Raw genomic sequence first — 23,279 nt, 5'->3', positions numbered from 1 at the left:
AGTGTCGGCGCGCGCAAGGGGGTGCACACTTGTGCACCTTACGTGCACCGAGCCCTAGGGGAGGCCTGATGGCACCTTGCGTGCGCCGAGCCCTAGGAGTGGCCTGATGGCTTTCCCCATTCCCTCCAAGGCCCCCCTACCTTTCCCTCCCTTCCCCTACTTAACCCACCCCCCAGCCCTACCTAAATCCCCCCCTACCTTATTTTGTAGAGTTACGCCTGCCGACTCGCTGCTGGCGCGCCAGGCCCCGACACAGGCCATTGTGTCGGGGCACTCGGCCACACCCCCGAACTACCCCCGGACTGTCCCATAACATCCACCACGTCCCAGACACACCCCCGGACCATGGCCCCGCCCACGGCCCCACCCCAGACCGCCCGTTTTTCGAAGCCCCGGGACATACGCGCATCCCGGGGCTTGCGCGTGCCGCCGAACCTATGCAAAATAGACTCGGCACGTGCAGGGGTAGGTTTTAGGGGGTTACGCATGTATCTTACGCGCGTAACCCTTTGAAAATCTACCCCATAATGTTTAAACCTAACCCATTTTGAGCTAACCACAACTTGCCCTCCCTCATACACTCCTGGAAAAAGATGAAAGGAAACCTCCCATCAGCACTGCATGGGATAAAAATCTTCATGTCATCTCCAAAAATGTAATATTGCAAACCAAGCCTCAATAACAACTTTCGCAAAGGGACAAAGTGAAATTAAAAAGTGTAGATGACAGTGCAGAACCCTGTGGAACCCCCATATCAATCTCATGCCACTTTGAGCTGGAGTCGCCAATATGAATTCTCTGTTTTCTTCCATGCAAAAAAGATCCAAACCACTGCAGAACTTTCCCTGATTTTCCAAAAGCTTCCAACCTGGACAATAGAATAGAGTGTTTTACTGCGTCAAAAGCACATGACACATCAAGTTGGATCAAAATACCTACTCTATCCTGGTCCAGACAACACAACAAAGTATCCATCAAAAACAATAATAATAACTTTGTGTTATATCCTCTACGAAATCCAAATTGGTTTTCATCGAGTAGTTTATGTTCTTCAATAAAATTAGGGGATGAGAAAAAGGGACAGTGGTGGCAAATTTATGCAAATAAGGAGAGCGGAGGTGCCCTCCTCCAGTTCTCAAATGTCCAATCTTAGTCTGTGGAAAAGAAGGCATCTTTTGGGGGGAGAGGCAGTGGGGGAGGAAAGGACCTATGGGCCCGTGCCCCAGATCTTTGAAGTATCTAGCAACCCTCCTGTGTAGCATATTTCTTCAGCCTATATGTTAGGGGTGCTATCATAGTGGAAAAGTCTTGTATGAAATTTCGGTAAAAGTTAGCAAAGCTAATGAAACACTGAATGTCTCGGATACATTAAAAAATCTGTAAATGTTGTACCATGTGCACCTTCTAGGGTCCATCTGTATTCCTTTGGACAATATAAAGTACTTATTTTAGATTAAAGGATTATTTTTCACTTTTGCGCATAGTGTTTGCTTAGGTGTTCTAACACTAACATCACATGCTGCTGATGTAACATTGGGTTCGTGGAATAAATGAGTATGTCATCAAGGTAGGTTACAAAGCAGAGATCTAGGATGTCCCTAAACAAATTATTTGTCAGCATCTGAAAAGTGGTAGGAGCATAAGTAAGTCTGACTTGAATGACCCTGTACTCATAATGATTGAAACAGGTTTGGAAGGCAGACTTCCATTTATCTTCTTGTTTAATTATAATGAGGTTGTAAGCCCTATTTTCTGAAAGTGCAGGCATACCGGATCCTGTCCAGTTGTTCAGGTACCAAGTGCAATGGGATCAATTATGAATTTTAACTCTGTTTAAGGCCCTGTTTGTGGTCTTTCATCTTCACAAACAATACCGGTACCTTGGTTGGAGAGGTCAACTGTTGGATGAACTATTTTTTCAGGTTTTCCTAGATATATTCTTTCAGCATTAGAGAAGGTAGTAGAGATGTGAATCGTGTCCTCGATCGTCTTAACAATCGATTTCGGCTGGGAGGGGGAGGGAATCGTATTGTTGCCGTTTGGGTGTGTAAACTATCGTGAAAAATCGTTAAAATCGTGAGCCGGCACACTAAACCCCCCTAAAACCCACCCCGACCCTTTAAATTAAATCCCCCACCCTCCTGAACCCCCCCCAAATGCTTTAAATTACCTGGGGATCCGGCGGTGGTCCAGAACGGCGGCGGTCCGGAACGGTCCCCTCAATAGAATCGTGTTGTCTTCAGCCGGCGCCATTTTTCAAAATGGCCGCCGCAAAATGGCGGCGGCCATAGACAAAAACGATTCGACGGAGGAGGTCGTTCCGGACCCCCGCTGGACTTTTGGCAAGTCTTGTGGGGGTCAGGAGGCCCCCCCAAGCTGGCCAAAAGTTTCCTGGGAGTCCAGCGGGGTTCCGGGAGCGATTTCTTGCCGCGAATCGTTTTCGTACGGAAAATGGCGCCGGCAGGAGAACGAGTGCAGGAGGTCGTTCAGCGGCGGTCCGGAACCCCCGCTGAACGACCTCCTGCAGTCGATCTCCTGCCGGCGCCATTTTCCGTACGAAAACGATTCGCGGCAAGAAATCGCTCCCGGAACCCCGCTGGACTCCCAGGAAACTTTTGGCCAGCTTGGGGGGGCCTCCTGACCCCCACAAGACTTGCCAAAAGTCCAGCGGGGGTCCGGAACAACCTCCTCCGTCGAATCGTTTTTGTCTATGGCCGCCGCCATTTTGCGGCGGCCATTTTGAAAAATGGCGCCGGCTGAAGACACAATTCTATTGAGAGGGCCGTTCCGGACCGCCGCCGTTCTGGACCACCGCCGGATCCCCAGGTAATTTAAAGCATTGGGGGGGGGGTTCGGGAGGGTGGGGGATTTAATTTAAAGGGTCGGGGGTGGGTTTTAGGGGGTTTTAGTGTGCCGGTTTTCCTGCCCTCCCCCTTCCCCCAATTTACGATTTTTTAACGATAAATCGGGGGAATTGGTATTGTATCATGGCCCTAACGATTTTTTGATGATTTAAAATATATCGGACGATATTTTAAATCGTCAAAAAACGATTCACATCCCTAGAAGGTAGTCATACAGGAACTCCACGGGAGGTCAGCTAGGAACTCTGCTTCAGGCTGCTATTTCATCATAGCTTTGGTTCCCTAACCCTGACCCCAGTATTCCTTCCAAGGCTGAAAGGGGCTCCATTTATTGATCCAGATAAACTTTCATCTTCCAGCCACTTAGAAGAACTACACAGCTTAAGGCCTCATTTTAAAAGACCTATGTGTGCCTATACTGAGAGATATTCATGTGGCCGGGCTGCGCTCGTGCCTTGCACATTCTCAAACGCCCATGGCCATGCGTGTATCTCCTGGTATGTGCCAAAGCACAATGTGAGTTAAAAGGGGTGGGGTAAGGGCAAGCTGGGACAGTGCGCGATGGGATCGTACCGGCATGCGCAACCTGCTGCTGCAGGGGAGAGTGATGAGAGTGGGTAAGTTGGGAAACAAAAAAAAAACTAGTGTAGTTAGTGGGGATTTAGGGGTCAGGGCAGATAGGGGAAAAGGTTAGGTAGGGGTTTAGGAAGTTCCCTCCCAGTCCGCTTCTTTATTGGAGCAGACTGGGAGGGAACTGGGAAAAGGCCTTGTCCATTGTCGCATGCATGATGTAAAACTGTCCCCCCTTATTCATTGAATTGGTATTCGTGCATACATGCGTGCGCCAATATAAAATCACACACTCAGTTGCGTATGCGTAGTGGATTTTGTAACATGCGCGTGTTGGCATGTGCATGTTATAAAATCAGCGCATCCAATCAAAACCATTCACACACAATTATACCTGCTAATTTGTGCACAGAAATTGTAAAAAAAATGTGTGTATATACTTTTGAAAATCCAAAAAATCCCATGGGAATGCCTCCACTTGGTGCTAGTAAACCTAGGCACAAACACACGTTTATCTGCGTATCAGGCAAGTAATTTTCTAGCAAGCAATTTCCATGACTAAGCATGGGAAATGCCTATGAAAATTACCCTCTTATTGTGCAGGAGCCATCCTCAAGCCATAGGCAGACCAAAAGGTTTGGCATGGTCTGCCTCTCACACCAATCACAGGTCTCAGGCCTGGTAGAGTCTCCCTATTTTCATACATCAGCTTTGACTTGCCATTTTTAATACAGAGGACCTTCTAGATCCATTCCTCCACTGCCCCTGCAGTAAACTTGCTCAGTTTCTCTTATGATGTCTTTGAGTGGTGATAGTCTGGGGCTGTAAGTAATGAAAGAGGGCATAGGTTAGAACTTGGGGTGGGGAGCGGTTTACAAATTGAAACAGATTCTATCTAGGTATTTGCATAATGGATTCTATTTCGCAATTATGCATATGAAATGTTGAAAAGTGCAGAAAAATAAGAAAATTAAAGCATTTTAGAATATATTTATTCAGGGCCACTTTTGGGCTGAGGAAGCTTTTAGATTAACATTTTCATCTTTTTCTCCAAAATTGTTTTTATCATGTGTGCTACACGGTTGGGCTAGTGCTCAGTACCTGAATTGCTTCTGCTTCAGGCTGGGATAAGTATGTTAGTGTCTGAGAGCTCTCAGATGGGAATTGAAGATGCTCAGATATTATACTGAATCAACCTTGGTAGCCTGGTCTGTAGGCAGAGTAATTAACAGAGCATCTAAGGTGGCATTTCCTATGTGCTCCAAATAATTTTTTTCTGCCAAATATTTCCAAAATATTGTGTTTTACAACAGCTGTTTTTTCTCACCATTTATCCTTCAGAGATCAATTCATTGTGGGATAAAAAAAAAATACGCTAACATTTAAACTCTGAAGAGCATTTACTAAAGGATTCAAAAATCATGTTGCTCGGATTGTGTTTCCTGATTGAAATCATCATTGGGAATCAAAATATTGGCAGGTTTTGTTTTCAGTACTTCTAATTTCAATAAAAGTGTGCTTTTTTCCCCCCCTTTGATGATTTAATTCAGTTAGTCAGCACCTTTTGATTTTGAAAACCAATATAAAAGGTACATTTTCAAAACGTTATGTACATAAAAATTAGCATTTACACAAAGAAATAGTATTTACTCACACACATGATTTTTATAACATCACCATGCACATGGAAATAAGGCTTTGCATGCAAATATATGCATGTAAAAAGGGATATTTTAGGGGCATTCTGGTGTGGGTTCAAGGTTTATGCGTGTATGTTGCTATTTTAAAAGGGACTTATATGTGTATATTTGGTAACGTGCATATATTTACACCTGCTAATTATCTTGTGAATAAACTCTATTAGTGACTGGGTGGGAGCTCTGGGTGAATTGGGAGAAGATCAGGCTGAAGAACCAGGAGGGTCTCAATGATCTGGAGATCAGTTGGGTGAACTGGTGGAGGTATCAGAAAACAGGTTAAGTTCCTCGACGTACGATGTTAGAAAATTTGCTGACTTGCATGTGTAAATAAGAAATTACGTGGGCAAGTCCTACTTAAATTTTGCAGTAAAATCTTTGGGCATGTAATTTCAAAATACAAAGTAAAATATGTACATTTATTGCATTCTGTACACATTTAGTGGTTCAGCGTCACTTTGCTGGATAAGTTCAGACTTACCTGGCTAAATAGTGGTGTTTAGCAGCTGCCACGTAGCTGTCACATAGTCTCAAAAAGTGCAAATTATCTGTCCAAGTAGCACTTTTTGAGACTTATCCAGCTATCTTACTTAGCGGGATAAGAAGCACTTTTTGTTAAAACTTATCTGGCTAACTTAATTCTATATTTGCGTGAATCTTTACACACATGCAAATGTTGCAGATCTGTGTGGGGTTGTAAGGGTCAGGGCTAACTGGAGGAAGTGAAGGCTATCAAACCAGGTGGGGTTGGAGGACTTATCTTTTAACTAGGATGAACTGGTACAACTGGGAATAGCATCGGCGTGTGCCTCTTTTAAAATTCTCCAAATTGCATGCTAGAAGCAGGATTTGCGTGCCCACTTAAAATTTGGCGCACGTGCACGCATATACACATGTAAGTTATAAAATAGCTGTTTCCCTTGGCACGTGCCAGTATATATGAGCACATGTGTGCCCCTGCACCGCTTTGAAAGTTACTGTCCCAGTTATTTGAAAGTTTCACAAATTGAGATTAGAGAAGTTATTTCACCTCCTTTACATCCATGTTCATTTGCTTTCATCAAGGCAACTCCTCAACCATCATTGGCTATAATACATCACTTGGTGAATAAGTCCCTGACAGTAGGTACTATCCCAATGCAATTTATAAAAGCAATAGTGAGACCGATAGTGAAGGATAAGAATAAGCCATTGACAGATCCTTGTAATTATAGGCAAGTGTCAAATCTCCCTACCCTAGTCAAGAAAAGTGTGTCCTTGATCAACTTGAGGCTTATATATGTTCAGAAAAACTTTTCCATAACAAACTGTATTTGGTCAATTTTCAAAGGCATGCACGTGGCAAAACCGGGAGATATGCGATTGCGCATAGCTTGGAAGCGTGCCAGCTGTGCAAATTTTAAAATGGCCGTGGCCACGCACAAATCTCCTGGTATGCGCATAAACATTTTTTTTTTCGGGAATTAGGCATGGTCTGGGTGGGGCATGGGCTGCCCGGTACTACACCATGAAGTCAGTTACGCCCGCAGGGATCCCCCGCCATGTAACTTTATTTATTTATTTATTTATTTTTAGATTTTTATATACCGATGTTCCTGTATTAAAATACAGATCACATCGGTTTACATTGAAACATAAAAATTACGCCAAGAGGCGGTACATATAACAAGGTTATAGAACTTGGAAAACATGGAAAACAGGTTCGAAAAATAACATTGAGAAAATTGTATAGTCTCTTTGAGAAACCAAATCATAAAATAAGGCGTAATTGTCTAAGATAAATGTGATCTGCAGAAGGGATTGCGATGGTGAGAAAATCTTGATAGCTGGAGGTAAAAAATAATCAAAGTTCTGGAAAAGCTTGGCTAAAGAGCCAGGTTTTAATTTTCTTTTTGAAGGAAGCGAAGCAGATCTCAAGGTGGATGTCTGGCGGGAGCATGTTCCATTGGACGGGTCCTGCTAAAGAGATGGTACGTTTCTGATGTAAGGATATTGTTGAAGGAACATAGAGTGTGCCTTTATAAGCTCCTCTGATAGGTCTAGATGAAGAGTGAAAACGAAGTTGGGTACTTAAGTGGAGTGGGGATATGTTGTAAATAGATTTATGAATTGCTGTGTATACTTTATAGAGAATGCTTTGCTTAATAGGCAGCCAGTGGAGGAGTTTTAGTATGGGGGTTATATGGTCTCTTTTATTTGTATTGGTAAGGATTCTAGCTGCAGAGTTTTGAATCATCTGGAGGGGTTTGATGGATGAGGTAGGGAGACCAAAAAGGAGCGAGTTGCAATAATCGATTTTTGTTAGAATAATGGCTTGTAGAACCATCCGAAAATCATTGAAGTGGAGAAGTGGTTTCAATTTTCTCAGGACAAGAAGTTTATAGAAGCAGTCTTTAGTGGTGGTGCTTATAAATTTTTTGAAGTTAAGCTGATTATCTATCATGACGCCTAGATCACTTTACTAGATAACTTTACTATTCCTACATAGGGCAGGTAAGTCGTGTAACAATAAAAACAAAGCTAATCACCAGGGTTATAAGACTCGGGGCTAATAGGGTTAAAGGGAGGCAAGTTAGGTAGGGGGTTAAGGAAGTCCTCTCCTTTATTGGGGCGAACTGGGAGGGAACTAGGAAAAAAGCCTAATGCATCGCTGCGCAAACCTACTAAAATTTCCCTCACTTACACGCTTGAGACAGCATTCGTGCGCGCACACGTGCGCATCAGTATAACATTGTGCGTGCATGTACACGCAGGTAGCTGATTTTGTAACACGCATGCATATGTGTGCAGATGTTATCAAACTGACGCATCCATGTGCATGTGCCATCAAAGGCGCGCACAAGTGTGCATGCGCGTGGGTCTTAAAAAGTTTACTTCTATGGTTTTAGAAAAGGGAATAGCACAGGATTATTGCTATCGTTGATGGATTCGTTGCTAAGTAGTATGGAGAGAGATAAGACTGGGAGTTTGGTATAGTTTGATGTATCCTCATCCACTGACTCAGTTAAGACAACATTTTGGTTTGACTGGGACATCTTGGTATCTCTGGAAAAGTATAAATTGGTTTTGTTCATATTTGAATTCCAGACAGTTTAGGGTACAAAAGGATTTGGACCACTCTATCTGATGACAAATAGAGTATGGGGTACCCCAAGGATTGTTTCTAGCCTCTGTAATTTTCAATTTTTATATGGCATCATTAGGGTTTGAATTAGAAAAATTGAATGTGTGTTGTTTTTTTTATATACACAGACAATATACAGGCTTATTTACCTAGTGAAGTCCCAGGGGAAATATCATTACTGTCTTTTAAAAGATGTGTCATATTTATCAAAAATTGGTTGGGATGAAATGGTTTATTTTTTAACACTGAGAAAACGAAGGTCTTATGTATAGGCAAACAACTCAAGTCTGTTTGTGAATCTCGAGTACCGGCGTTGTCCACCCCTGCTGTATAGTCATAAATCACTATATTCTATTAATAAGTTAGTAAGTAATGAATATCCAGTACAAAATATGAACAGCAGTACTCTCTTCTTGGTTCAGATTATTTGATAGTATCCATTAGGGGTGTGCATTCGTATTGAACATAAATGTAAAACGCTACTTTTTTTTTTTTTTAACTTAAAAAAGTGATGACATAAACGATCGGATTTCCAACTTATTCAACATAGCTATGTTGAATAAGTTGGAAATCGCGATTGTTGATCCAAAATAAAAATTTAAACCCCTCACCTTCCTTAATCCCCCCCCAAAGACTTACCACAACTCCCTGGTGATCCAGCGAGGAGTGAGGACGCCATTTCTGAAAGCCTTTCCGAGGAGCACGTGACGTCGGCGCCACGTCGGAGTGACGCGGCGTCACGTGATTCCCCGCGGGTTCGCACCGGAACGCTCGTTCGGCCCAAAAGGAACTTTTGGCCAGCTTGGGGGCTGGCCAAAAGTTCCTTTTGGGCCAAACGAGGGTGCCGGAGGGAACTCGCGGGGAATCACGTGACGCCGCGTCACGCCGACGTCACGTGATTCCCCGCGGGGTCGCTTCCGGGATCCTCGTTCGGCCCAAAAGGAACTTTTGGCCAGCTTGGGGGGGCCTCCTGACACCCCCCAAGCTGGCCAAAAGTTCCTTTTGGGCCGAACGAGGATCCCGGAAGCGACCCCGTGGGGAATCACGTGACGTCGGCGCCACGTCGCAGTGACGCGGCATCACGTGATTCCCCGCGAGTTCCCTCCGGCACCCTCGTTCGGCCCAAAAGGAACTTTTGGCCAGCTTGGGGGTGTCAGGAGGCCCCCCCAAGCTGGCCAAAAGTTTCTTTTGGGCCGAACGAGCGTTCCGGCGCGAACCCGCGGGGAATCACGTGACGCCGCGTCACTCCGACGTGACGCCGACGTCACGTGCTCCTTGCAAAGTTGGTCAGAAATGGCGTCCTGACCCCGCTGGACCACCAGGGAATTGTGGTAAGTCTTGGGGGGGGTGGGGATTAAGGAGGGTGAGGGGTTTAAATTTTTATTTGCACATATGGACATATACTCAACTCATTGAATTCTGTTTATGTCCATATTGACCGCAAATGGGACCCCCTTTGGACATATGGACATATGAACTTAAACTTTTGCTCTGCACATCCCTAGTATTCATATATTTAAATTTCCCTTGTATTAAAAGTGATTTCTATTGCTTTGACAAAAAAAACCAAAAACCCCTGACATTTAAACAGCATTGAAATGGAGACAGGAAACTAGTAATTTTAGTTTGTTTCCCTTCAAATCTCATGATGCAGAGGTTAGTTATGTCATATAACACAAACCTCAATGAGATACATGAATATTGTCCACAAAAAGATGAAAATTGGAGGCAATAATTATTTCAGTGTAGTGACTAAGATCTGGGGAGGTTCTATAATGAGGAAGGGTGAGGCGGCTGCTTCAGGTGGCAAAATTTTGAGGTGGCAAAAAACGCCTCCCTCAAAACACCCCTGCAGCTTCTGCCTCAGTACCTCAACTTAGCAGAGTGGCACACATTTTAAAACAGAGTTGTGGCATGAGCATCCCATGTCATCGCGGCGCCCAGGCTCACCATTTCACTCTACCTCATGCTGTACTGCTTCTCTGCACATGTGGTACCGGCAGTGCTGAGAAGAAAAGGTTTGACTGGTCCCCTTGAGTTGCTGGTTTGCCTTGTTCAAATTATGCCAGTGTCCAGCTGTTTGCTGCCTGTACTGTGCGCGTGCACTGCTGCTGGCTGCTTGAGTGCCTGCCCCCGCAGATGTAAGTTTAAGTTTAAAAAAATAAAACTGTTTGATGAAGGCTACTGCTGCATTATTTTAAAAAAAAAAGTTGGTGGATGGCACGACATAGTCATTTTTAATTGGTCAGCAGATTGAACTATGCTTCCCAGTTGAAGATCCCTCGGTTGCTCAGTGCATGGCTTGGCAGGGACCTGCCTTTAATGAGCAGAAGAGCACAGTGAGAGAGGTGGGGCCATGGCCATACAACCGAACGAGACAGCCGAGGCAGCAGCAGCAGAATGGCGGGCAGGGATGAAGCGCACAGGGACCAGAGGTTGGAGGGGAGAGCAGGGCAGCGGCAGGAGAGGAGTGGAGTGGAGCAGGAGACCTAGTACAAAGAAAACGTTAGGATTCTGTAGCAGCCTTGGGATGATAAGCTAGTAATAAATTCCCACTGGAGCCTGAGAGTCTCTGAATTTGGCCAAAGGGAACTCCAGCTCCTTCCCAATCCCGGAGAGGTAAGAGGAAAGGCCACTGATCTTGAGGAGGGGGGAGACTGGAGGGGAGTGACAATAACCGAAGAGAGAGAGGAAAGAGAGACTGGTAAGGGGGCAGGAGATGACACAGTGACTAGAGAAAGAGAGAGACAGGTCAGGGGGAGAGGGTGACAGTGACTGGTGAGAGCGAAATAGAGAATGACCTGAGGGGAAGGTTTAACAGTGACTGGTGAGAGAGTGAGACTGATCTGGGGAAGAGAGGTGAGACTGCAAGAGAGACTGATCTAGGGAAGAGAGGTGAGACTGCGACAGAGACTGATCTGGGGAAGAGGGGTAACAGTGACTGGTGAGAGACTGAGACTGATCTGGGGAAGAGAGGTGAGACTGTGAGAGAGACTGATCTGGGGAATAGGTGAGACTGCGAGAGAGACTAATCTGGGGAAGAGGGGTAACAGTGACTAGTGAGAGTGAGAGAGATGCTGGTCAGGGTGAGGGGTGACAGTGATAAGTGAAAGCAAGAGAGAAACTGAACTGTGGGGGAGGGGAGACGGGGGTAGGTAAGCATTCTGGGAGGTCGCTCTGGGCACTGCCAGCATCATCTGTCTTGCTGCAGCTCAATGAGAGGCCCAGAGGGTCTGCAGCAGACCCCCATTCCAACTCGGCTGAAATATATGTGGAAGCCCTGAGAATCTATGTGTTTGTGTGTGTGTGTGTGTGTGTGTGTGTGTGTGTGTGTGTGCACGCGAATACATGCGTGTGTGAGAGAGAGAGAGACTGTGTATGTATATAAAATGTAAGGAAAATGTTGCTGCCAATAACTGATTGTGCAACAAAGACTTTGGCTGCTCGTGCCGGGGACACGCTGGCCTGATCAACCAGCCTATGCTCAAGGGAGAGATAAGTCAGGCTTTGTGGTAGCAACTGTTGGCGACAACACAGGGATAGCAACTTTTATCGACTGTTGGAAACTGTTGGCAATTGTTGGCAACGACACAAGGGAAAACATAGTGATCAGCAACTTTCCTGACTGTATAAAAGCAGAGGGGTGGAACGGCGAAACAGGAGTCTATTGGAATGCCTTCATAGACGTATGAAGTGCTGCAAATTCCCCTTCTTCGCCTAATTGATTGACCAGACTTCTTGCACAGACAGGCTGATGTATGAGGGGTGAGGAAACCTGAATATCCATGGATAGGTATGTGACTTTGTATATATGTATAGAACTGTAAGCTTTGAACCATGACGTCATGCAAATAAATGATATCATAGAGAGCGTGTGGCAGTGCTTTTATTCTTGCGCCACACATAAGAATAGACATGTGTAAGTACGTGTGTGTCTGTGTGAGAGCCAATGTCACACATGCACACATATTAGTATATCAAAGACCTAAGAATGTGTGTGAGGGAGTGAGATAGAGTCTGTGTATCTGAGAGAGAGGGATGGTGTGTGCATAATAAAGAGATTCAACAAATGTAAGTGTTTGAGAGAGAGCATAAAGATTGTGCATCTCCCTCCCTTTCACCAATCCACAATAATCTCAGAGTAAATGAAAATGAAAACATCCCAGGTATGGAGAGATTGGGTGGTGTTTGATTCTGCTGCTTTGAAATATTTTATTGGTGGTTTGAGAAATGTATAAATGTTTAAATTATATTGGATATTCTATTCATCAGATAATTTGAAATATTTTTTCTTTTTATTAGCATAATTTTACTTTTATGATTCATTATTTATATTTTTAATTATAATGTTTGATGTTTTTACAAAGAATGGTGATATTGCACTGTATAGAGCATCTGACTTGTTGTGATTTCCAGTTCAGTCTGTCTGCACATTTCTATTTATGCTTTATGGTCTCTTTATTCTGTATTTGTTTCCATACCTCTGAGAATATTTTGTATAATATCTGAATAAGATCTTGTATCCATTTTCTAAATTTGTTGACACAGTGCTGTCAAACAATTTAAAAAATAGTTTTGCTAAACAGCTTGAACTGGCCAGGGCTTTACTACATATAGGGACATTTAAGAGTTTTTCTTAAAATGTCTTATAATTCAGTTACCAGATACAGTTAATGTCTGGCCAAGGTATGCATAGTCTAGGCAGCAATTCTCAACTGTGTGCGCATTGACACACCACTGTGTCATAAAGCACAAGCTGCTGACAACCTCCGCGGGCTGAATTTGGCGCTCCTTGAACCCCCGCTGGTGCGGCTACTCTTTCCTCCCCCTCCTTTGCTTCCTCGGAACTCAGTGATCTGCTTCTCTTCCCAGCCTGTCAGCATTTACAAATCCAGGCAGAGTGCTGGCAGCATAGCCATTACCAGCACTCAATTATAAAACCCTACAGGGGGGAGGGGGTAATGGCTTCTCTTTATCAATGCGGCCTGGAAGAGGACGTGAGGTGGGCCTACATGGCTGTGTGTGTGTGAGAGAGACTGTTTATTAGGGATGTGAATCGTTTTTGAACGATTAAAATTATCGTCAGATAATTTTAAAATCGTCCAAAATCGTTAGAGTGCACGATACAATACAAATGCCCCCGGTTTATCGTCAGGGGCATTTGTATTGTATCGTTAAATAGGGCACGGGAATTATTTGGGGGAGGGCGGGAAAACCGGCACACCAAAACAACCCTTAAACCCACCCCGACCCTTTAAAACCAATTCCTTACCCTCCCCCACCCTCCCGAACCCCCCCAAAATGTTAAGTTACCTGGTGGTCCAGTGGGGGTGGGTCCCAGCGCGATCTCCCGCTCTCGGGCCATCGGCGCCATTTTGGCTGCCACTAATTAAAATGGCGCCGATGGCCCGATAAAAAAAACCAAACACCTGACCCTTTAAATCGACCCCCCACCCTCCCGACCCTTTTTTTTTAAGTGAGACCCGCGCCGCTAAAAAAAAAAAACCCACCCGACCCTTTAAATCAACCCCCCACCCTCCCGACCCTTTTTTTTAAATGAGGCCCGCGCCGCTAAAAAAAAACAACCTACCTGACCCTTTAAATTGACCCCCCCAAAACCTTTTAAAATTACCTGGTGGTCCAGGGGGGGCCTCGGGGAGAGATCCAGGGGGGCCTCGGGGAGAGGAGAGATCCAGGGGGGCCTCGGGAAGAGATTTACCGTTCCCAGGCATCAGCTGTTCTAAAAATAAAATGGCACCGATGCACCTTTGCCCTTACCATGTGACAAGGTATCCGTGCCATTGGCCGGCCCCTGTCACATGGTAGGAGCACTGGCTGGCCGGCGCCATCTTTAAAGATGGCGCCGGCCATCTTTACTTATCAGCCCTAGTATAATAGGGGCTGATGAGTAAAGGTGGCCGGCACCATCTTTACTCATCAGCCCCTATTATACTAGGTAATTTTAAAAGGTTTTGGGGGGGTCGGGGGGGTCGATTTAAAGGGTCGAGTGGGTTTGTTTTTTTTAGCGGCACGGGCCTCACTTAAAAAAAAATTAGCAATGTGAATTGGAATCAGAAATGATTCCAATTCACATATCTTAACGATCAGATTCTTCCCCCCCCACCCCCCCCCCCAGCCGAATCTGATCGTTAAGATGATCTGGCACACGATTCACATCTCTACTGTTTATACTCAGAAACTGTATTTATTTATTTATTTATTTATTTATTAAAGGCTTTTATATACCGACTTTCTTGATACAAATCAACTCGGTTTACATCCTTGATATATATGATGTATCAATGAACAATTATTAAATAAACATCATAATCACAAGCTGGAAATCATTTCATGCCAGGTAATCTGTTGGGCGAATGTGGACACCTCATATATCAAATGAGCTTCTTTATATTTTAAAAAGAATGCTCACAAACAGGTGTTGTAGTGTTTTGGATGCTACTTGCCGACCAGGCCGTATTGCTGTATGCTGTCCAGCCAACACAATGCAATGATAAGTGTCTCGTCTCTTTATTTAACACTTTTTCTATACCGACCTTCATGGTGGAGACCATATCAGGTCGGTTCACATCGAATAGGGGAACTGAACCAAGAACAGTAACCAAAAACAAAAGGTTGAACATGAAAAAGCAACTTTAAAAACTCTTTAAAAATGTCATCAAAAAAAGCAAAAAATGTGACATAATGAGTGTGGTCACCAATGATTAGATGAAAGTTAACCAGTCTCAGAGCAACACAATAGACTGGCAAGTAGCATCCAAAACACTACAACACCTGTTTGTGAGCATTCTTTTTAAAATATAAAGAAGCTAATTTGATATATGAGGATCCACATTCGCCCAACAGATTACCTGGCATGAAATGATTTTCAGCTTGTGATTATGATGTTTATTTAACAATTGTGAGAGAGACTGAGCATGTGAGAATGAGGGACAGCCTGTGTATGTGTAAGTGAGACTGAAAAAGTAAGTGTCCCATCAGGCTGAAGGGGCTGTGTGTTTGTGTGAGATTGAGCCTGTGTGTGTTTATGTGAGTGAGCCTTAGCATGTGAGAGTGAGGAAGAGTGGAAGTGGGGAGATACAAGTTCCGAAGATGGTTTTCAAGGGTGATGAGTCAGACGAACTAAACCACATCACTGTGAACCGGGAAGATGTAGTAGGCCAGATTGACAAACTAAAGAGAGCAAATCACCTGGTGTTGGTATGCATCCTAGGGTGTTGATATGCATCCTAGGGTTGGTGTTGGTATGCATCCTAGGGTACTAAAAGAACTCAAAAATGAAATTTCTGATCTATTAGTTAAATTTGTAACCTATCATTAAAATCATCCATTGTACCTGAAGACTGGAGAGGGGCCAATGTAACACCAATATTTAAAAAAGGTTCCAGAGGCGATCCGGGTAACTATAGACCAGTGAGCCTGACTTCAGTGCCGGGAAAAATAGTGGAAACTATTCTAAAGATAATCGTAGAGCATATAGAAAGACATGGTTTAATGGAACACAGTCAACATGGATTTACCCAAGGGAAGTCTTGCCTAACAAATCTGCTTCATTTTTTTGAAGGGGTTAATAAACATGTGGATAAAGGTGAACCAATTTATGTAGTGTATTTTGATTTTCAGATGGCGTTTGACAAAGACCCTCATGAGAGGCTTCTAAGAAAACTAAAAAGTCATGGGATATGAGGCAATGTCCTTGCGTGGATTACAAACTGGTTAAAAGACAAGAAACAGAGAGTAGGATTAAATGGTCAATTTTCTTAGTGGAAAAGGGTAAACAGTGGAGTGCCTCAGGGATCTGTACTTGGACCGGTGCTTTTCAATATATATATAAATAATCTGGAAAGGAATATGAAGACTGAGGTTATCAAATTTGCAGACGATACAAAATTATTCAGAGTAGTTAAATCACAAGCGGATTGTGATACATTACAGGAGGACCTTGCAAGACAGGAAGATTGGGAATCCAAATTGCAGATGAAATTTAATGTGGACAAGTGCAAGGTGTTGCACATAGGGAAAAATAACCCTTGCTGTAGTTACACGATGTTAGGTTCCATATTAGGAACTACCACCCAGGAAAAATATCTAGGCATCATAGTGGATAATACTTTAAAATTGGCGGCTCAGTATGCTGCAGCAGTCAAAAAAGCAAACAGAATGTTAGGAATTATTAGGAAGGGAATGGTTAATAAAACAGAAAATGTCATAATGTCTCTATATCGCTCCATGGTGAGACCGCACCTTGAATACTGTGTACAATTCTGGTAGCCACATCTCAAAAAATATATAGTTGCGATGGAAAAGGTTCAGAGAAGGGCAACCAAAATGATAAAGGGGATGGAACAGCTCCCCTAAGAGGAAAGGCTGAAGAGGTTATGGCTGTTCAGCTTGGAGAAGAGATGGCTGAGGGGGGATATGTTAGAGGTCTTTAAGATCATGAGAGGTCTTGAACGAGGAGCTGTGAATCAGTTATTTACACTTTTGGATAATAGAAGGACTAGGGGACATTCCATGAAGTTAACAAGTAGCACATTTAAGACTAATCAGAGAAAATTATTTTTCAAAGCACAATTAAGCTCTGGAATTTGTTGCCAGAGGATGTGGTTAGTGCAGTTAGTGTAGCTGGGTTCAAAAAAGGTTTGGATAAGTACTTGGAGAAGTCCATTAACTGCTATTAATCAAGTTTACTTAGGCAATAGCCACTGCTATTAATTGCATCAGTAGCATGGGATCTTCTTGGTGTTTGGGTAATTGCCAGGTTCTTATGGCCTGGTTTGGCCTCTGTTAGAAACAGGATGCTGGGCTTGATGGACCCGTGGTCTGACCCAGCATGGCAATTTCTTATGTTCTTATGTTCTTATATATAAGAAAGAGAGGAGAAAGTCTGTGCGCAACAACTCCTTTTTCTCTCTGCCTGCTAATCCAGGATATTCTCACGGCACCTAGAAAGCAAAAGTTCACAGGTATGGAGAGCAGGGGATTTTTTAAAATCATTACTTGTTTTAATTATCGGATGTTTGTGACTACTATTTTGAAATATTTTATTGGTGTTTGGAACGTTTTTGCGAGTTCTTCATTGTTGGATGTTAATTTATTCTTCAACTGTTATGGAATATGTATTCTTTTTATTTGTATGATTTTTTTTTACTATTGATTTTATATTTCTTTATTTTGTTTGATTTGTTTCTGAGGAATGGTGATTCTGTTTTTCCATTGATGTACTGCATATAGAGTCTGACTTATTGTGGTTTCTAGTTCAGTTTTTGTCTGCATTTTTCTATTTATACTTTCTGGTCTCTTTATTCTGTATTTGGTGAGGATCCCTCTGTATTCTGCATGTGTGACTGAGTTGAGGTATTCTACCAGCGTATAGTTTATGTGTATGAATCTACAGAAGCCTAGCTTGTTCAATTTTTCTAATAGGAGGTGTAATATTTGCACTGCTGCCTTTTCATAGGTAGGTTTGCTACTATTTATATGCTTGCAGTAACTATTATTTTGGTATGGAAGTTTATTTACTATATTGTTGTTACAATTCTTTTACTCATGGCTTTCTGAAGTCTAAGTCTACACTGAACATGTTACAACAGGCCTAATGCCCATTTGTATATATATATATATATTTTTTTTTTTTTTACTTTTTTGAACTTTATTGCAGGGATTTCTGGTTGGCACCACTGCAGTACATGTAAATATAAAATGCATGTTGTGACATTTTTTTTACTTCATTGTACTTTCAATGTTATTTTAATGTAAAATACTTGTGAGTAATGTTATTTTTTTATTTATTATTTATTTTTAAGAACGTCTATTCCAGACTCATGCATAACCTGTTTGACGCAGATCATAGTTTTTTGTGTCTTTCTTTGTATCTTTGCCACTTGTTTTTTTTTATAATATAATTTGTTTCATGTTATTTATTGGCCTTGATTTCTTCAGTAAAGTGAAAGGTAATTTAATAAATCAAAGAATAAATACATCTTTTGAGTGTATGCCTTTGGGTGTCGGGGGGGGGGGGGAGGGGGTGCCATCTTGTTCTTTGCCTCAGGCAGCAGGTTGCCTTGAGCCACCCCTGACTAAAATAGTAGAAACAAATGGCCATAGGTGATTGCAGAGAAAAGAAACACTGCTAAACTGATAACTTTTAGTATGCTGTAAAGGATTTTCTGCTTTGATTCTACCTGTCATCACAGAATAATATCCTACTAGCTTTATAATACTGTCAAAGGGATCAATTTGTCATCAATGCAGTATAGCTTAGCAGGCCCACTCCTGAAAAAGTCAAACATAATTTAGGAGATAAACAAACTAGACAAAACCAGGAAGCATAATGTATTCCGGGGAAAATGTTTATATCGCCTGGGGAAGTTGCAGTCATTCCTGAGAAGCATATTAATTGATTCGGGTATATTTGTCCTCAGATTCCGGGCCGGTTTCAAGAGAGCATTCCGTTGGTGTCCGTTCATTGAGGTGTCTAGCTATGATGAACTGGAGCTGACAGCCACCAGATTTCATCCCACCAGGCAAAGCAGCTTGTACACTGTTTCCAGAATGGAGTCCAGCATGACAGTGGTGTTTGACCCAAGTGATGGAGAGAATCCCAAGCCCAGTCATAAGAAAAGGGTTGCTCTGGGGGAGCCAAGCATCAATGGTTGGTCACGCAGAAATTCAAAAGCCGCCTCCACAAATTCCAGCTACATCAGTTCCCCCTACAAGTCTATAGATGAATATTCTTAAACCAGTCTGTAACTTATTGTGTGTGTGTTTTTTTAAGTACAGTATTTTATGTAAGAGACAGTGTTACACTAGTTTGGAACCAAAATTTTATTAAGGAAACAAGGCAGAATGTTTGAAGAGTACCATGTATCATTTTAATGAGTCTTGGCTTTAATTGTTATGGATTTAGACGAATTTGCCTAAATATGACAAATTCTATGAAGCAAAATGAAATTCTGCTTTCCTGCTGTACAGTTTTATTGTATTTATGATAAACAATAAAGTCGTTTTCAATTATAAACATCCCCAGGGAAGTCAGAGCAAAACTATAATACAGTGACATCTTGAACACAGAAATATAAGTACTACTAGTATTAACTGAAGTAAAGGAGAAATATTTGGCCAAGATCTGTGACTTATTCATTTGTTACATTGTCTTGGTTTATGATTAACATAGCAGACTCATATCAGTGCAATCATGTCTTTAATAATACAGCAGCAGGACTCTTAAGGTATTTGTACTTGTAGCCATTAATCTAAGCTGTTATTACATTTTTTTTCATATGTAATCACAAGCCAACATTGCAAAGTAAAAAATGAAACAAATACGGGTATCAACAGTTACTTTCTGACCAATATTTAAACTTATCGAGTAAAACCTTGTGACTTTAAATGTGAAGAATGTTATTTTTGACTCATTAGGAAGTCTGTTAAAATAGTTTTACCAATCTGCAAAGACTATATCAGCCTATTTGTTGTTGCCTTCCTTTGTAGTAAGTTTTGTCCACTTCTATCAGTTAGCTTAAAGGTGAATTTTATAAGGGAGATGTGGCGCACATGTAACACATGCGTGAGTCCACCCAATTTTATAAGCTTCCCACATGCGCACAAGTCCCAATGCACAAATATCTTGCATCAGAGAAAAAAAGGAGTGGAATGAGGGCAGAGCATGGATGTTCTGGGGAGGGCCAAGAGATTGTGTGCATGTACCTACATGCCTAGGTGCGTGTCCAGGTATATTTGAGCATAAACTTACTTCTGCTATGTAGGAGTTGTAAGTCTCAAATAAATTTCCAGGTATCTATGAAGAATTTGAGGGGTCTGGAATAGTTGAAGGGAGTGCAGGCTAAAAATCCAGAGGAGTTTGAAGGACCTAGCTGAAGACTGGGCAAACTAGTGGATGAACTAGTGAAACTGGTCATGGCGTGGAAGCACACCTGTTATAAAATTCCCTCACTTGCGCAGCTCAAAGCCGACATTATGCAGCTGTGCACATACACTTGTAAAATTAGTAGCACACAGACACATGCCAGGGCTATTTTATAACATGCACCCGTATGCGTGCAGGATTTAAAATTGTATATCTGGCTGTGCAACCATATACACATATATATGTGCACCCACGCGCCTGTTTGATAGTTAAAGCCCCTGTGTTTAATCAGTGAATAATTTAGTAGATCACAGGTAGGCAACTCTGCTCCTGGAGTGCCACATACAGGTCTGGTTTTCAGGATATCTACAATGAATATGCATGAAAGAGGATTTGTATTCAGTGGAGATGGTGCATGTAAAAAATCCTGAAAACCAGACCTGTTTGTGACATTCCAAGACCAGAGTTGCCTAACGGTATAGTTGGTGATTGTTTAACGAATTCCTAAAACTGTACTTTCTTAACAGCTAGAGTTTGCAATATCATAGAAAACTTATATTCATTATTAACATCACCACACAGGAGAAAGCCACTAGCAGGAGGAAAGGAAAGAAGGGGGGACACCAAATGCCACAATAGTTAAAATTCGCATTTTGAGCAGTGACCAAAAATCCTTACGATTCTCACATCTCGCATCGAACTAGACCAGGAGTGGCCAACTCCTGTTGTCAAGACTCATAAACAGGTCTGGTTTTCTGGATATGTATAATTGTTGTGATTGTGGACCCTTAGACCAAGGTAGGGTTGACACAAACTATAGGGAGGAGCTCTGCAGGTCTCCACCATTGGCAGGCGGATCCAGATGAAACAGATGCCCATCTGGAACTTTGCCTCTATCATCCCTCATTCCCCTCAGGTTGAGCCTTTGGGTGCTGGGGCCAGCAGGCCTTAGATGGGGACCTCTGCTGATGGCTGTGAGATTTGTTGAGGTAGTTGGGTTGACAATAATGGAGATGAGACATATCCAGAGATGGGCCATGGTCAGTGGCAGGCAGCATACAAGAAGCAGGCTGTAGTCAATGGCAGATGGAGGTCAAGCAACTCTGAGATCAGGCTGAGGTCAATATTGGGTATCCATCTAAAGGGAAGGTGAGACGGATAGGCAGGGCAGGCAGGTGAGGAGAAGAACAGGAGGGAATCGATGAAGAAATGAATACATGAAGACATGGACACTGGACTAAAGACAGATGTAGGTACTGAATACAAGACTCTGAAGGTACAGGAAATGAAGACAAAACACTTAGACAACTCGTACTACTATAGAAGCAGACCTGTTGTGAGGCAAGGCATGACTGTAGCATTGCCCTCTTATAGGGCCTTGAGCTAATGTTATCAACAAGGGCAGTGAGATTTTTCCCACCACAGTCTCTTTAAACAGTGAGAAGAGGCACGTGCACGTGCTTAGAAAGGTGCATGGCACTCAGTGTTGGCAGTGTACAGCCGCATGTGCTGAAGAAGTCTGTTGAGGCATGGCTGGTTGGGCTGGTGGCCCTCCACCACATCAGAGGGCAGTGTCGGTGGCATTGGAAGTCAGCAGGGGCTCGGCCGAGAGGTGAGAGTGGCGGTTCATGGGGTTAGCTCATGGACTGCCAAGTGTAACATTACCCCCTCTCTTCAGCTCTCATCCTGAGGCTGTTACATACAGCCAGCCGTATTTCTGTCTCGCGGCTGGCTGCCCTCACCTTCTTTGAAGACGTGACCATCCATCGCGAAGCCTCAGCATGCCATGCCAAGAAGCTCTGCAAGCAAAAATGGGCTTAGGTGTGACTCTACCCATCTTAAAGGGCCCACGGTGGGAAAACTGGCCTGATGCCTTCCAGTGCCTTCAGAGGGAAGGCCCTATATAAGGTCCACGCTGACCTCTCCCCAATGCCTCAGCAACAGGTCCTCCTTGTTCCTGCTGTCTGGACTGCTCAGTGCTCATTGTGTCTTGAGTGTTGCCTTGCCTGACCTTGGAGTGCTTCTGGATTCACTGCCTGCTGCCTGCATTGACCTTGGATTGGATTTCGGATTGCTTCTGTATCTGTTGCCTGCTGCCTGCCCCGACCTTAGACTGGATCTTGGATTGCTTCTGTATTTGTTGCCTGCCACCTACCCCAACCTTGGACTAGATCTCAGATTGCTTCATTGTATTTTCTGCTAGGCTGCCTGCCTTGATCTCGGACTGTTCTCTGGACTTTCTGCTTGCTGTCTGCCCTGATCTCAGACTATTTTCTGGACTTGTGGCTCGCTACCTGCTCTGATCTCTGGAATTGCTGTTTGTTGCCTGCCCTGATCTCGGATTGCTCACTGGACTTGTTGCTCACTGCCTGCTCTGATCTTGAATTGCTTTCTGGACTCATTGCTCCACCTGCTCCAACTATGGACTGACTCCTGCCCGCCTCTGCAGAACCTGGCCTTGTAGTTCACAAAGGGCCTCCTTGGCGACCAGCACAGCCAGCTGACAGTGAAGACCTGCAAGGGCCTTCCTTGTGGGTAGTAACAACCCCACCTCGGCACACGGATCCACACTTGCAACAGAGGCCTTGTGTTTTGGGGATACCAGTGATGAAAGTTCCTTTTACTTATCTTACACTGGGGTACTGACCTCCTTCAGCCATCTGTAGGTTTCTTGGCTCCAGTTGGTTTTGTCCCATAGTTCATGCAATTCCAGGGATGAAAGCTGAGCTGCAAGCAAGAGGGTGGTCACTTCTGGACTATTTTGGTGGAGGACAGCCCTTACCATGAGGGTAGAGACCTCTACCTCCTTCTTAGAATATTGGCTGGTAGAACTAGACAGGACTATTAGAATATTTTCACTCCTTTTTTCTCTCTCTTCCAGAAGTCAGGTTTGCAGGATTCATATCTCTTCATCTTTACCTATGATAAGTGACTCAAGTTTTTCTTAGCAAGATTGTGTTCCTTCTCCAAACTTCTCTGTTCAGATAATTCTTGTTCCAGCTATGTTTATAACTGATTATAGGCTATTTTCAGCACATTTTCTTGGAGTAGTTGTGACATGGACTGAAGTCCTCTGGATTCCCTATCGGGAGACCATTGGGTGTAATTATCCTTTGGATTCTATACAGGATTCAGTA

The 23,279-nt window shown here is 43.3% G+C and overlaps 1 protein-coding gene across 1 annotated transcript in view; it reads left to right on the top strand.

Moving 5' to 3' along the window:
* The window catches only part of LOC115082088 (neuromedin-K receptor-like), a gene marked incomplete at its 5' end in the record, with an annotated part of 54,933 nt that extends 32,948 nt beyond the window's left edge, over positions 1-21,985 (top strand). Inside the window, one exon of the mRNA XM_029586355.1 lies at positions 18,698-21,985. Within this exon, the coding sequence (XP_029442215.1) occupies positions 18,698-19,013 (316 nt within the window). The remainder of the gene's footprint in view (positions 1-18,697) is intronic.
* Positions 21,986-23,279: the final 1,294 nt, after the last annotated feature.

The sequence above is a fragment of the Rhinatrema bivittatum genome, unplaced genomic scaffold (genome assembly GCF_901001135.1).
Source record: "Rhinatrema bivittatum unplaced genomic scaffold, aRhiBiv1.1, whole genome shotgun sequence".
NCBI lineage: Eukaryota > Metazoa > Chordata > Amphibia > Gymnophiona > Rhinatrematidae > Rhinatrema > Rhinatrema bivittatum.
Note: the sequence above shows the minus strand (reverse complement) of the source record. Positions and strands in the feature narration are given on the sequence as shown.